Source organism: Jatropha curcas, chromosome 2, assembly GCF_041381405.1.
Source record: "Jatropha curcas cultivar XTBG-Jc1 chromosome 2, XTBG_Jcur_1.0, whole genome shotgun sequence".
Lineage (NCBI taxonomy): Eukaryota > Viridiplantae > Streptophyta > Magnoliopsida > Malpighiales > Euphorbiaceae > Jatropha > Jatropha curcas.
Window position 1 is genome coordinate 15,470,909 of NC_143152.1, and position 17,174 is coordinate 15,488,082.

The window sequence follows — 17,174 nt, forward strand, 5'->3', positions numbered from 1 at the left end:
CTATTAGGAGTTAGATTCCTAATAGGTTTATGGTATCTTGTATGTGTATATATATGTGTCCCTATTGATGAATCAAAAAGAAGAAAATATTTTTCCACATTAAATCTACAATAACCATTAGAGTATAGTATATACACACACACTCACACACACACACACACATATACAAATATATGTATATAGACAGCGTTATAATTATTTAGCTTTGATAAAATATGTTTAATCTGAGAAACAGACAAAGGAAGAAGAATCCTTGTTGCATTGGAGTGAACTTCTTGTTCTTTTCTTTCTTCAATGTCTGCTTATTTTGTCTTTATTATTTCTTCTTAAGCATCTTTATCAAGTGTGGTCTGTATCAAAGAAATATAAACTTCTCACTGATTTATTTACTTATTTTTGGAAACCTAAATCTAATGCAGAATTCTCAACCTTCCACAGTACCACAGCCCAACCTCTAATTGGAGTAACCAGCAGCAGACCAGCAGTGTTGGAAATTTCAGAGGAGATCTTGACAAAATGGCTTCAAAGCAAAGGTGCCAGATCTTTCTTCATCTTTCTTGGATATTAAGTCTAACCTTAGAGAGAAGAGGTCTAGGTATAGGGGAGAGAACTCTCTGTTGCAAGGAATTCGCTTGAACCATGGGGGAGTCTATGTTGGCTCAGTTCGGCTCCCATAATCTTCCTAGTTTCAGGGTAACCATTCAATGCACATACAATGTGGGAGCTTGTGAGGGTGAAAATGTTTTAACTTACATGAGAATTACTGGGTGTTAAAGTCCCAGTCTCGCATTAGAGAAAAAGGTGGTGGATTGGATTATAATATGTGTTAAGTTGTAATTAGGTTTGAAACTTTTGGGATAAGACGTAATCTATTTGCTTAACTTGTCAAAGAATTTTCTATCCCTTTAATTTATGTTTTGGGAAAATGGCCAGATAATCATTATGGAATGAAGTACAAGTGGTTGGTGCAAATACATGTCTAGATGCCCAATGTTCCAAAACACCAGGGAGTATACAAAACCAGGGACGAAGTTACATGGTGAAGGAGAGGGGCAATTGCCCCCCTCCTATTTAAAAAAGAAAATTAATTCCCTTTACAACTATATGATTTGAACTTTAGTCTAGAAGAATTTTTAAGACACCTTTAACCATTTTGCCCTCCTCCTTTTTCTCATAATATTTTTTTAATAAATTTTTATAGTCCCCCTTCTTTATAAATTCTACGTCCTTGGACAAAACATATGAAACTTAATAGGATATTTGGACTAGGCAACATCATTGATGCATCCACCAAAAAATTCTTCATACTTAAATCATTAGCCTCCTACAATATACTAGAGATGAACTTCTAGGCTTTGTTTCGAAAACAGTGCCAAGGAGATTCCTTGCAAACTCTTCTTCCTAACTGTCCGTAAAAATGTAAAATAGTGGGACCATTCCCCTCAAATATTAATAAGCTTAAAATTGGTAGGGAGAAAGAAGTATAAAGGCAGTTGGCACACAAGTCCTTGTGTTGGCAAATAAAATGAATGCATTTATTTTGGTTTGTGTCTCTATACTTATTTTTCTAGAACGATGGAAACTGTTAGAAAGTGAATTCCAATTTTAGAAATTAAAACCCAATCCTATCATTTAACAAATATTTTGAAATCATTATTAAACTTGCTCTCTCTTCCCCCCACCCACAACCCCATTCCCCCCCCCCCCCCTCCCTGGCATTATAACTTGCAGAAGATTCAATAGTAGGGATGGCATAAGTCGGGTGTGGGATGGGTTTTGGAAAATCCATAATTGGCCTGCTAAAAAATAATATTACCTGCCCTGCCATCCTCCATAATTCAGGTTCGGGTGGATCAGGCAGGTATAACCTGTTCTTGAAATTTCTCCTTTATTTTTTGAATATGTTCAACATTTTTTCTTTTTTTTTTTTTTTATTGTTTCTGGATGCATATTAAGACTATTTATATATTATGTTTAATATGTTTATATCATATATATTAAGATGAAAGTAATAAATTGAAACCCTTGTAACAACAATAAACTGAAAATAATATGATAATACGTATATGGGTTGGGTTCGAGCCAGATGCCCTCATTATCCACTCTGACCTGAACCCATGGTAAGAAATAAAACACCTGCCCCACTCCATTTACTAAACAGGGCAGCAAACTAGCCATCCCTTCTTAAAAAGAAAGAAGAAAAATAAATAAGAAAAGTGATTTTTATGAAAAGAAGTGTGAAAGTTTCATGATCTGTCACAGCAGTATGATATGTTCATAAGTTACGTTGTTAAAAGTCAACCTTTTCACTCATTCTTCATTCTTTATAGGATGAAAACTGACTTGAGATTAGTATTACTTATCTTTTAATCTTTAATATTATTTAGGCCTTTAAGAAATATTTTGTTAAAATTTAATTTAGTAATAATTCCTGCAGCCATGCGAAGCTATTGCAGCTTGTTTATCACTAAAATTATATGTTAACCATAAAACAGAAAACAATAAATCAAACTTAAAATGATTTAATGGGTTTCTTTGCTCAACTAACTGTTTATTGTTACTTTTGCATAGACAATTGAGAAAAAGAGAGGGTTTGAAGCAATTTTCTTCTTAATTATTCCGTCAAGTACATTAGGTTTAAATACATCAAGAATTAACACATCCTAGTCCAATAGGATTCCTAACTCTAATAGGATACCGAACAATCAATACAAAATATTCTCATATATCTACAATATAATCTAACCCTCCCCCTCAAGCTAGAGCGTACATATCATAAGCTCCTAGCTTGTTACAAATATAATCAATCCGAGGACCTTATGGGATTTGGTGAGAATATCTGCCAACTGATCATTTGAATTAATGAAGGATGTGAGAATACAACCTGACTGAATCTTTTGCCTAATAAAGTGACAATCTATCTCTATATGCTTTGTTCTTTCATAGAACATTGGATTTGAGGCAATATGCAATGCTGCCTGATTATCACAGATTAGCTTCATTTGTTTCACTTCGCCACAGTGCATCTCCTGAAGAAGTTGTTTCAGCCAAATAAGTTCACATGGAGCCAATGCTATAGCTCGATATTCCACTTCTGCACTTGACCTAGCCACAACATCCTGCTTTTTACTCTTCTAGGATATTAAATTTTCGCCAATCATAACACAATAGCCTGAAGTGGACCGTCTATCAGATAGAGAACCTGCCAATTTGCATCAGAGTAGCCAACTACTTGTGTATGATCTCTGTCTTCATATAACAAACCTTGTCCAGGAGCACCTCTGATATACCTTAGAATGCAAACAACAACATCCCAATGGGTATCACACGGGGATTGGAGAAACTGGCTAACTACACTAATTGCAAAAGAAGTATCCGGTCGTGTGATTGTGAGATAATTAAGCTTACCAACAAGCCTTCTGTATCTACCAGGGTCTTTAAATGGCTCCCTTGTCTTGGAACAAGTTTCACATTGGAATCCATGCGAGTATCCACAGGTTTGCAGTCTACCATGCCAGTTTCTTCTAGTATATCCAGTGCATATTTCCTCTGTGAAATTGCAACACCTATCTTGGATTGAGCTACATCTATTCCCAGAAAGTATTTCAGTTTTCCCAAGTCCTTGGTTTGAAAGTGGCTAAACAATTGCTCCTAAAGGTGAGAGATCCCTTCATGATCTTTGCCCGTCATGACAATTTCATCAACATAAACCACCAAATAAATGCATTTACCATGATCTCCATGTTAATAAAAAACTGAATGATCAGCCTCATTTCGACTCATGCCAAACTGTTGAACAACAGTACTAAATCTTCCAAACCACGAACGTAGAGGTTGTTTCAAGCCATACAAATATCGTCGTAGTCGACATACCAAACCAGACTCCCCTTGAGCAACAAAAACAGGTGGTTGCTCCATATATACTTCCTCAGCCAACTCCCCATGCAAGAGCATTTTTAATATCAAGTTGATAAAAAGGCCAATGGTAAATAGCTGCGAAAGAAAGAAAAAGTCGAACCGAAGCAATCTTTGTGACTAGTAAGACCATAAATTTGAGTGTACCCCTTGGCAACAAGTCTTGCTTTCAAACGGTCAATTTTGCCATCAAGACCAACTTTGACAGTGTAAACCCAACGACATCCAACAGTAATTTTGTAGGAGGCAATTGAACAAGTTCCCAGGTGCCATTATTGTGAAGAGCAGTCATCTCTTCAGTCATAGCTGTAGACTAAGCAGGATGTACAAGTGCTTCACTGACATTCTTGGGTGTAGAAACATTAGACAAGGTAGAGACAAAGGCATAATAGGAACAAGATAAATGACGATAGCTCAAGAAGTTATAAATAGGATGAGTGTTTCGAGTAAAATGAATAACTTTTCGAAGAGCAAGGGGAGGAGTAGCTGCCTCTGTGATTGGCATGACCGGTGTAGGAGAGGAGTCACCAGGCGCTGTACCTGTATCCAAAGGAAGGTTAGTATTAGGACGATGAGAATAGAACTGAAGTGGTCAAGATGGAGCTACAGTTGGAAGAATAGGAATTGGAAGGACAGCAAAAACTGAGTGTTGATGAGTTGGTTGCTTAGGAAAGTAAGGAGTCGTCTCAAAAAAGGTAACATCTGCAGAGATAAAAAACTTAGAGGAAATAGGGTCATAACATTTATATCCCTTTTGTAGATGAGAATATCCTAAGAAGACACACTTGATTGACTTGGGCTGAAGTTTGTCTTTCCCAGGAGTATGATCTTGGACAAAACAAGTACAACCGAAGATTCGAAGAGGAAGACTAAAAGGATCCTATGAAGGAAAACAAAAGAGAATATGGACTCTGATTTTGTAAAACAAACGAAGGCATCCTATTAATAAGAAAACAAGAAGTGAGAAAAACATCTCCCAAAAAGGAAATGGAACACGATGATGAAGAAGTAAAGTACGAGCTGTTTAAATGAAGTGATGATTCTTTCGCTCGGCTACTCCATTTTGTTGGGGTGTGTAGGCATAGGAAGATTGATGAAGAATACTTTGAGAAGGCATGAACTCGTTAAATGATTGAGAAAAATATTCTCGAGCATTATCACTGCGCAATGTTTTAATAGAGGTACCAAATTGATTTTGAGTTTTAGCACAAAATTTTTGAAAGATAAGAGAACAATTTAGAACGATTCATCATTAAAAATAACCAAGTACAACGGGAGTAGTCATCAGTGAAAGTAACAAAATAATTTAATCCCAAAGTTGTACTAACACAACTAGGACCCCAAACATCCGAACGAACAATGTCAAACATAGAAGAGGCCTTTTTATTGACACGCTTAGGAAAATGAACACGAGACTGTTTCCCAAGTTGACAGGACTCATATTCTAAAACATTTAAGGAAGATAAACTAGGAACTAAATATTGAAGTTTGGTAGGGATAGGATGGCCAAGTCAATTGTGAAGAAGTTTAGGAGAAGCAAAAGCAACAGTGGAATTGGGAGTGGAGAGGTAGTACAGCCCTTGCGACTCATATCCTACTCCAATCATCTTCCTCGGACGACAATCTTGCACAAATACATAGTCAGCTATAAAGGACACAATGCAAGTAAGTTGTTTGGTCAGTTTACTAATGGAGATTAAATTATAAGGACATACAAGAGTAAACAGGACTGAGGTCAAGGGCATTGAAGAAGTGAGATGGGCTTCCCCAATACCTTGAATCTCAATGTAACTGTTGATGAGGTTAGAGAAGGGATGATAGTAGAGAAAAGTGTTTCATTACCAGAGATATGATCAGAGGCACTAGAATCAAGAACCCACGGATCATGAGTTGGGGTCTGAGTCAAACAAGCAACCGAAGTGCTAGACTGGGATACAGAAGATGACTGTTGTAGTGCTTGTTGTTTGGCAGCCTGAAAGTGCACATATTCATTATAATCGAATCCCGTCAAAGTTATTGAATTACCTGATGGACCAGGCAAGGGAAAAATTCCAGCTCCATTATTTTGAACCAAATAAGCAACAGGTCGACCAACACTAGTAGACTGGTGATGAGGTGGTTTACCATGCAATATCCAACAAGTTTCCCGAGTATGACGGGACTTGTCAAAATGTCTACAGCGTTTAGATTTATTACCTTTCTACTTTCAATTACCAGTTTGTATCGCAAACATAGAGGCTTCAATATTATTAGGTGGTGGAGCTGGAGTAACAGAGATGCAAAGAAGACGAGCAGAGATGTCTTCCAAAGTGGGAACAGTAGAACCTGTCAGTATTTGATCTCGAACTGAACTAAGATCGGTTAAAGACCTATGAGCGCCAAGACCATGAAGAATTTATTCCGTTGTTGTTCTTGTGTAGTGATACTTTCTGAGAATGGCATAATTGAATTGAACTCATTCATTAATGTTTCAACCTGTCCAAGATAACTAGCCATATCCTGTTGATTTTGCTGCAGATTGACAATATCAAAGACAACTTTGTATACTCGTTGTATGTCGTTGATATATAATGTCTTGGCTTTGGTCCAGACCTTACAACAGGTTTTATATGATTGGAATAAAAGAAAGTAGTTTGGGATCAAGAGAGTGCCACAGCAGACTACACAATTGGGTCCAGACCATGTTGCCTTATTTTTTTCTCCAATATAAGTGATAGTTTTAGTTAAATGATCATCATATCCTTGTCCCACAAACCATAGTTCAACCGAAGAGGACCAAGAAATATGATTGCTACTGCCTAGGAGTTTCACAGTAGTAATAATAGTGGAATTGGAAAAGAGGGGCTTAATGAGGGTAGATTCAGCCACGTTGTCCTAATTATTGCAGAAAAATTAGGAATTTTGTACCTTTTTACCCTACTGTCAGAACCTCAGCTTTGAAAAGAGAGAACCAGACCTATCGTGTAGGCTCTGATACCATGAGAAAAAGAGAGGGTTTGAAGCAATTTTCTTCTTAATTGTTCCTTCAAACACATTAGGTTTAAGTACACCAAGAATTAACACATCCTAGCTCTAATAGGATTCCTAACTCTAATAGGATATTGTACAATCAATACAAAATATTCTCACATATCTACAATATATTCTAACAACAATGTTGATATGGTAAATGAACATGTTTTACAAGGTTGAGTGACATAAGGCCTATGTCCTTAAAGTATTATCATTTGAATGACACAGAAGCAGATTGACAATTCTGTAAATTCTCCCACTTGAATTTTCCTGTCTGATATTTCTTACAGGACATTGGCCCTAGGGATACAAAACACAAAAATTAAATATGCCAAATTCACCAATTCTTAATTGTTTATTTTGAATTTCTAGGTCCAACTGGAAACCTCCCGTGGGCAAAGGAAATAGAAGAGAGAGCAGAAAACGTGCTCATACTGAAGATGATGAATTGGATCCTATGGACCCAAGTTCTTATTCAGATGCTCCCCGTGGTGGCTGGTATGTGCTGCCTATTTTGGCTTAATTGCAGCAATAGTCGCTAAACTTATCACTGAATTTTGGTGCAGTAACTGAAAACATTGATTTCATTTCAATAGAATTGCTAGGCCTGATTTTATTGCCAATATACCCAATTTTTTTTATGTGCCACTTAATAAAGTCATATACCCATTTTTTATTTTAGATTGCAAAAAGAAGTTGATACCTCTTTTGTACCCACTAGATTGCAAAAGTTTTACTCTTATCATATAAATACCTTGTTGAAGTCCTGCCAAAATCTACCAATGTCAAGCTTAGTAACATACAGTTCAAGTTGAAATATAGGTTTAATCACTGTACTGAAAATTAGTGAACGAGTTTTAAATGACCATGATTGAAAATAAATTTACATGTTTTATTTGAAATCGTATGATGAAATGCTAGTTTCTGGTTCCTCTGATATCTCTTGAAATTGAACTGTTCATATTTCACAAAAGACAAAGTAACCATGAGAAGTCTGCAAGTGATTGTTATTAACTTCATATGATGCTGATTCTGCAGGGTTGTTGGCCTGAAAGGAGTACAGCCACGAGCAGCTGATACCACTGCTACGGTATACTACTGCTCTGAGTCAAAATTACTGTCCTATGTTATCTATCTTAATACGTGTGACAAACATGATCATAAAATTGAGTTAACATGGTAATGGGGTAAGCGTCAGACTTGTCCTTTCCTGAACCCTCCTTGCACAAAACATGATCTTCCTTGGTAGTCATATCAAGCTGGAAATACAAAACCTGGATGCCTATAATTATTTTATTTCTGCACCTACATCCTGATTAGCATCACATGGGAGACCTTGTCAGAAGGATGGCTATCCCTAGATCAGCTCAATTTGAATTGAACAATACTTTGTTTCTTTATGCTGTATAACCATTTTCAATTTTATTAATTTGCTGATGTTTGCCTGTGCTATTGCTTTCCCGGACCTATTAAATTTTGGAAAAACTAGGAGTGGCAGGTGTATGGAGGGTTGTGGTGGTTTGTTTAACAGAAATTAGGCACTGCTGATATGTCCAAGCTTAGTGAAGGTTTTACTGAGATGAGATGAAATGAGGACTGGAACCATTTTATAATTCACGCTTACAGTTATTTAATCTTCTGCTTGTGAAGTAAGAAGGCTTGTTTAAATTTAGCATCATATTATCGAAAGATTGTCCTGCTAAATGTCCCCTACCATCATCTTGACTTAAAAGTGCATTTGAATATTCAAATGTTGTACATCTTGTAAAGGATTATCTCAGAATACTTGGAAAAATGATTGTGCAATACTTTCATGCTCACCGCTCCTCTAGACATGCAGTCGTACTTATGAGTGTGCAATATCAAATTCATTGTTTGTCATGCATCATATGGTTTGCTTGTTTTTCGGAATTGTCAGGGTCCTCTATTTCAACAGCGGCCATACCCATCCCCCGGAGCTGTCTTGCGGAAGAATGCTGAAATCGCTTCACAAACCAAGAAATTTAGTTCTCATTATGCACCCATCTCAAAGAAAGGGGACGGTAGTGATGGCCTTGGTGATGCTGACTGATGTTCCAATGGTAGATGGTTCTTTTAGAGCAAGGACTAACAGCGACTTAATGCAAAGGAGGTTATTGCAGTTGTCGAAAGGGGACAAATTGGCTTCAGGCGCTTTGGATTCTTCATCATGTGCGATATTGGTGGTCCACAAAACTTCCTTCCAACAGGCAAAGTTGAGACTTGTATGACAGGACCGGAATACTTCTGAAAAGATTGAAAAGTAAATAATCTATTTAAGAGAAGGAAATGTAATACCGGTGTTATGTTCATGACTATTGAACTTTAATTTTGACAATTTGGAATGGACTCGTATTCTACAGTTTGCAGAGGGTTCATTCATTTTCTTGGTAGTGATTTGCTCCATTCTTTTTCTCTCTTCTAGTGTTATTTGCATTTGTTTAGCATTTGATTCAGTGACTACACGATGGTGTACAAGTATTCGAATTGATATCAACCCACATGATCACTTGTGGAGGTTCAACTAGTTGAATAAGAAAAGAGGGCTATTGTAGGATGTCAGTATTTGAAACTTTACTTTAAAAAATGTCAGTTTGACCTAAACTATTAAAATAATGTCAATTTTATTATTCATCTACCTAATTGCCCTTTTACCTAACGTCACTTCTATATATGTTTGGATGTCTTTTAACCGATTTTCTTCTTTTTCTTTTTCTTCTTTTTCAATGGCATGCATGAACTCTGCATGCAGTGTTCAAGACTGGTGTGAGTCACCGCATTATGTAGGATCATGTAGGATCGGTGTGAGGTCCTCACTATAAAATCGATTTCATTTATGTTCTTATAATATTTCGTTTTCATTTTCATTTCTATTTTTATTTATTTATTTTCATTATGTAGGATCATATTCGTTTTCATTTTTATTTATTTTCTTCACTGGAAAATCGACTTCGATTCTATGATTTTGTTTTCGTTTTCATTCTCATTCTCACTTCTTTCTGTTTTTCTTTTTCTTTCTATATTTGATTCCATTTAAATTTGGTTCTTCTCAAGCTATTTTACAGTCCATTTGTTTTTTTTTTTTATCCTTCTCTATTGGAATTGGCTGCTATTTCAGGCGCTTGTAGATTTATAGATTCCAGTTGAGTTGTCTTGTTGATTATTGTATGATTGAATTATACATAAACTATATTTATTTGGTTTCGTTTAATGTGTTAAATTGATATATATATATATATATATATATATATATATATATATATATATATATATATTCACTGAATCGGAAAACTGTTTTTTTTTTTATTTATTTATTATGGAACGAAATCACAAAATTTGTTTTTCTTTTTCGTAATTTTATTTCTATTTGTTTTTTATTTTTCTTTCGTTAATTTTTTTTTTTTTTTTTTTTTTTTTTTTTTTTTTTTTTTTTTTTTTTTTTTGTGTGTGAAGCTGTATTTGTGTGTGTATTTGAGAGGATTCATTAAAGTTATTTTGGGGTTATTATTCTATTTTTGACCAAAAATGATATTCTCTTAATTTAAAAATTTCCTGACATTTCGTTAATATTAAACCTTAATTTTTGATATTTAAGAAATACATCACATGATTTAAGTAGCTTTCCTCCGTGCAGTAAAAGATTGATATATCTAATGGCTACTTGAACCAGAATATCAAAGAAGTACATTAGGGTATATGTTTATACCTGCCCACTTGCAAGGCCAAATGGTACACAAGTAGTCCAAATGCTAAGCTCATGAAGAAAGATGACAAGACCAAGCAAGAGGGCCACTTGGGCCTAAATGTATAAGTTCTATATATATTATAGAAATTATAAATACTGTAAAAATGACAGGATTGTATAGAGCAGAATATTCAGTTTTCTTAGAGTGGATTTCTCAAACTTCTATAAGTAGGAGTTATAAATGTAGATAACATGAAATCCAAGACATGCAAATTTGAATGCATTAACATTACTCTTTCACCTTTTTTAACCCCAATTTCTTTATTTTTCTCTCTATCTTCTCACTAGTTCTTTTTCGCTCATGACTCTCTTTATCTTTACCTTTTTTTTTCCCTAGCGGCCCACTACTTAATAATGCATACCCTATCCTAAACAACCCTTCATGCACCTAAGGCAAGTCTGACAAATGCAAGACCCAAACACTTTTAAACTAAACAATTCTCCTGGCACGCTTGTTACAACTAGGGTTTTGTTAAGGTATTAGGATGCCACTTAATTTGACTTATAGATCGATCGCGAAGGATAAGGTAACCATGACAAACGCCTTGATCACTCGGATATCTATTATTTTGAGAAACCAAGTCAATGACTCCCTGAGGACAAAGGATTTTTCAATGACTAAAAAACTAAAGATTGGCTTGTTTATTTTGCAAATGAGTTATTTTAAAGAGAAAACAAGTCTTATTTTGGTAAGAGCTTTAATTTAGAGAAAACATTACGAATTTATCATTTATTTAGGTGCGGTCATGGGAAGGTATTAGGTACCTGAACCGCTCGGTTATAAACTGACCTCATTTGTTGTCCATTCATTCACAATTTTTGATAATATGGCTAACTTTAATTGAGATGCAAAACATGTTTTTTATGCATGTTTTGAAATCATGACAAACAAGCATATTAATATCCAAACATAACATGCTAATCAAGTAAAGAAAGGGAGGGAGAAGAAAAGAGTACAACCCAATGGCCTAATTTACAATCTACCCTTTAACCCATTTAAATTTTCCAATCCATTAATTTATTAATAGGACCTATTAATCCTTTACATAATGTCCAAATAATTTGAAAGCAATAAATACTAAAAGAAACAAAACACAAGCAAATACTATTATTCACAGAACATTAATCATAGCAACACTCAATCATGATAATTAATATAATGCTAATATGAATTGTTAGAATGAGCATAAACGTAAAATGCTTAAAAATGTAAATGACAGAAATTTAAAGTGCATAATTAAAAGGCATTATTTAAAAGTTAAAAACAAGATTTAGGTTCAAGACTTTGATGTTCATAATGGGTGATGAACAAATATCACTATCACCACCTATTTCTTATTTTTTATTTTGTTATTTAGGAAATAGATGAGTTTTAATTGCATTCTAAGCAAAATGGTTAGTGCCAAACTCGAATGGATCCCGAATCAAGTTTATTTTATTGCAGTAAAGGATTTGGGAATTGAAACGAAGAGTCGTGTGCCACACGTAGTGGGCTGTGGGTCTTGCCCTGATTAGAAGCCTAGAAGCAAGTTTATTATTTTGTTTGGCTGGCCTCAGTGGTGTAAGTCATACATAATGGCGTGGCGCCATTACCCTGTGGCGTGCACCACTTATAGCACAGTCAGAAGAACTTGGTTGGTCACAGTTTTCCTTACAACCAATATAAAGGTGGTGTTTTTATTGCACCAAAAGATGAAAATGATGGAGTAAATGAGGGGAGACTGACGCGGAACCCAATGAAAATAAATTTCATGAACTCAATGACAAGTTTTGGAAGAGATCAAAGATCTAGAATAAACTCCCCTCTATGGCACCCAAAGCTTAAAGAAGCAAGAACACCAATAATAGAGTAAAAGAATAAGATAAACGCCACAAAGAATTGATAAGTTTACCTTGATTCTTGATGCAATTAGAAGAATGCAATCTCACACTCTCTAAAAACATGAACACGCCTAAGCATGAAGAAGTAGTCTTTAATTCATTGAATAATTGATGAATAATTACAAAATAACAAGCTATTTATACTAATCTAAAAGGTCCAGATCCTTAAAGGATTTAGAGTTAGCTAAGGAGTAGGATTTAGCAAATCTAAACCAACTAAGGATAAGACTAATAAAATCATAACAACTTAAGGATTTGGAGATCTAATCCAAATCCACTAAAGATTGACTAAATCTAATCAAAATAAGGCTAACTAATCAAGGGTGGTCGAAATATTGGAGGCCCAACCCATTAGCAAAGCAAAAACTCAAAATAAGCTAACTAACTTAATGATAGGCAGGGACAAGCACGGCCTGGGTGTGCTATTTGGCACGGGCGTGCTTCAATGTAGGAGTTCCCTCATGAGAGTCAGAGGGAAGCACGGCCTGGGTGTGCTATTTGGCACGGGGGTGCTTCAAAGTCAGAGGGAAGCACGGCCTGTATGTGCTATTTGGCACGGGGGTGCTTCAGAGTCAGAGGGAAGCACGGCCTGGGTGTGCTATTTGGCACGGGGTGTGCTTCAAGGTAGTTGTTTTCCTCAGCAAGTCAGACGAGGGCACGACCTGGGTGTGCCATCTAGCACGGGCGTGCTAACCAAGCATGGTCTAGGCATGTCTTGTGTTGGAAATTCAGGTTCCAACTCAACATGTGCTTCCATCAATGTGAGAAACTTAGATGTTCTCCATGCTTCCTTGAGCTTTATGTTTGAGTGGTAGCCATTTCGTATCATTCCCCCTTTCCTCAAAAAGATTCGTCCTCGAATCTTAGTTAGAAGTTGAGGTATCCATGCTCCCTTGTTCCCTTGGTCTCTATGGATGAGTGATGGCGGATTCGTATCATTCCCCCTTTCCTCGAAAAGGTTCGTCCTCGAATCTGCAATCATGTTAAAAGGAGACAGATTACTAACATTGAAAGTAATGGAAACACCATACTCACCTGGTAAGCCTGTCTTATAGGTGTTGTCATCAATGTGCTCCACAACTTGGCATGGTTCTCCTCCACGTTCATCAATCTTAATCTTCCTTTGGTTGGGAAACTTTTCTTTGCGAAAGTGTACCCAAACCCAATCTCCAGGTTTAAACACATCATGCCTTTTTCTCTTGTTGGCACGGTTGGCATAGCTTTTGTTCTTCATGTTCATATGAATCCTAGCCTTAGCGTGCATCTCCTTCACCAATGTAGGCTTTCTTCACTTTGAGGAAATCTCTGCAACAAAGAAACAGAACTAGAAGGTAGAGAAAAAGTGTTGATGTTAGTCAAACTATGCAAAAACTCCTTAAACCGAATCATCAAGACTGGTCTACCCTCTCTCACACTGTTTTGGATCTCTTTCTTTTTCACATACACAATTTGTTTCTCTTTTTCACTCACAGTTGGGCCATTAATTTGTTTTGTTATTTTTGTGGCCTCTTTTCCTTCATCCTTACTCTTTTCTCTCTTTTGTTCCTTTGACAATTCACTCTCTAATGGGCTATTAATTTGTTTTGTTTGCCCTGTGGCTTCTTCCTCCTCCTTTTCTTCATTCTTTTCTGGTTCTCTCAAAGTTGAGGTCACTATCTCAGGTAGCTTCTCTTGGTCACCACATACTTCAAATTTTTGCAAAGGATCAACAAACACATTTGGCAAAGATGGGTTAAGATCATTGATGGTCAAACAAACTTCTTTGCACAAAGGTACAATTTGAATTTGTCTTTCCTTTTCTTCTCCCTCTTTCTTTTTAGTTTTACTTAATAGATTTTCACTCAGTTTATTTTTACACTCTTTTTCTTTATTGATAGTCTCAAAACTCATCTTTTGATTTCCATATTGGTCTTCATACTCTTCTTTTGAGAAAGATGAATTTGAACCAGTCATCCACCCATCCTTTGTGAATGAATACCTATTGAGGTAATCCACACTTTTCCTTTCTTGTATCCTTCCTGAATTATTGTTCAAATTCCTAAAGTAACAATTAGGATTATCGACCTCCTCATCTTTAGGTATTTGAAATCTGGTTAGTGTAGTACTAGGACGAGCTCTTGTTGTATTAGAGCGTTGGGCAGCTTTAATCTCCTTCAAACCCTTTCTCATATCTTCGAAGAAACTGTTGAAGCTTTCAAACTGTTCTTGGATTGATTCCATTACAAGTTTTAATTGGGAATCATCTATTTGACTTTCATCCTCACTATTATCTGTACTCATGGTTAGTATTCAAAGAGGAAAAAACACAAAAAGATTTGAGTTATTGGTAAATCACTCCCTCACGTGTTTACACTCTTGTAATCACTCCTTGCAATTCTTCCAATTGAACTTCAGAATCTTAGTTCAACCAACCAACTCAAAGATCACGTTTAGAATCAAGGAATAAAACTTAACAATGAAAAGCAAGCACAAATTCTAGAATGAAGACTCAAAACGATATGGACAGTAGCACAAGAACATAAACAATGCACTACTTTAATGATCAATTAGAGTGTAGTGAACAAGCAAACACACCCTAATAATGTAATAGAAGCAACAGAAAGCTCACACAAAAACAAAGAAACTAGAATTTGAAAGACAATATTAGGATATAATGTATGAATTTAGCTTACTACAAAGCAAACCAAATATGGACCTAATTAATTCTACCCAAAACAAAGCAAGTAATCAAAGAAAAACAAAAGAAAACAATGTTTTAACTAGGGTCAGAACCGTGCACGGGCGTGCTAGATGGAGCACGGGCGTGCGTTTAAGTCCTAGTCCAACAAGTGGAAGTTAGAAAAGTGCACGTTTGTGCTTTAAGGTGAAGCACGGGCGTGCTGCCTTGTGTCCCTTTTAATGCAACCCAATTTAAGTAGGATTCTTAGGTTTGACAAGGATTGTAGTAGATTTGCTTAATCTCAATAGATATGGTCAACTACAACCCAATTTAAGTAGGATTTCTTAGATTTGACAAGGATTGTAATAGATTTGCTTAATCTCAAAAGATATGGTCAACTAATTTTTGTTATCTTATCCACAAGTAGTTAAGATTGGATTTTATCACAAGATTATAGTGGATAACTAAATCCCATAGAATATGGTCAAATCCCTTTAGGATTAGGAACAATCCCACTAAATATGGTCAAATCTCCTAAGGATTAGGAATAATCCCACAAAAGATGGCAAAATCCCATAAAATAAGGTAAAATCCCTTTGAATTAGGATCAAATCCCTTGGATTCAGGAACAAAATCAAGATCCACACAAGCAATTTCAATGGTGGACGAATTTTTCTTTCTATACTCTTTTTTTTTTTTTTTTTTTTTTTTAGTCAACAAGATCTAAGATCTAAACTTCCAGAATTGAAACAAGAACGAAATTACTAAATTTAATTGAAGCAAAAATGAATTGAAACTAACAAAAGAAAACAAACACACAAAGAAACAAGATGAAGAAGAAAACAAACAAAAGAGCAATAAGAATAAGAAAACAAATAAACACAGATCCTAGAGCTAAGATAAATAAGAATTTACCTTAATCTTTGGCTCTGATACCAAACTGACGCGGAACCCAATGAAAATAAATTTCATGAACTCAATGACAAGTTTTGGAAGAGATCAAAGATCTAGAATAAACTCCCCTCTATGGCACCCAAAGCTTAAAGAAGCAAGAACACCAATAATAGAGTAAAAGAATAAGATAAACGCCACAAAGAATTGATAAGTTTACCTTGATTCTTGATGCAATTAGAAGAATGCAATCTCACACTCTCTAAAAACATGAACACGCCTAAGCATGAAGAAGTAGTCTTTAATTCATTGAATAATTGATGAATAATTACAAAATAACAAGCTATTTATACTAATCTAAAAGGTCCAGATCCTTAAAGGATTTAGAGTTAGCTAAGGAGTAGGATTTAGCAAATCTAAACCAACTAAGGATAAGACTAATAAAATCATAACAACTTAAGGATTTGGAGATCTAATCCAAATCCACTAAAGATTGACTAAATCTAATCAAAATAAGGCTAACTAATCAAGGGTGGTCGAAATATTGGAGGCCCAACCCATTAGCAAAGCAAAAACTCAAAATAAGCTAACTAACTTAATGATAGGCAGGGACAAGCACGGCCTGGGTGTGCTATTTGGCACGGGCGTGCTTCAATGTAGGAGTTCCCTCATGAGAGTCAGAGGGAAGCACGGCCTGGGTGTGCTATTTGGCACGGGGGTGCTTCAAAGTCAGAGGGAAGCACGGCCTGGATGTGCTATTTGGCACGGGGGTGCTTCAGAGTCAGAGGGAAGCACGGCCTGGGTGTGCTATTTGGCACGGGGTGTGCTTCAAGGTAGTTGTTTTCCTCAGCAAGTCAGACGAGGGCACGACCTGGGTGTGCCATCTAGCACGGGCGTGCTAACCAAGCATGGTCTAGGCATGTCTTGTGTTGGAAATTCAGGTTCCAACTCAACATGTGCTTCCATCAATGTGAGAAACTTAGATGTTCTCCATGCTTCCTTGAGCTTTATGTTTGAGTGGTAGCCATTTCGTATCAGAGACTCTTAGAGGTT

The 17,174-nt window shown here is 36.0% G+C and overlaps 1 protein-coding gene across 2 annotated transcripts in view; it reads left to right on the forward strand.

Moving 5' to 3' along the window:
- LOC105647198 (WW domain-containing protein) overlaps window positions 1–9,135 on the forward strand; it is a 36,727-nt gene extending 27,592 nt beyond the window's left edge. Inside the window, exons 9-12 of one of the 2 annotated variants that reach the window (XM_012233199.4) lie at window positions 420–533; window positions 7,300–7,425; window positions 7,966–8,017; window positions 8,846–9,135. In XM_012233199.4, the coding sequence (XP_012088589.1) occupies window positions 420–533; window positions 7,300–7,425; window positions 7,966–8,017; window positions 8,846–8,998 (445 nt within the window). In that variant the 3' untranslated portion in view covers window positions 8,999–9,135. The remainder of the gene's footprint in view (window positions 1–419; window positions 534–7,299; window positions 7,426–7,965; window positions 8,018–8,845) is intronic. The other variant, XM_012233202.4, reaches the window with a different exon arrangement.
- Window positions 9,136–17,174: the final 8,039 nt, after the last annotated feature.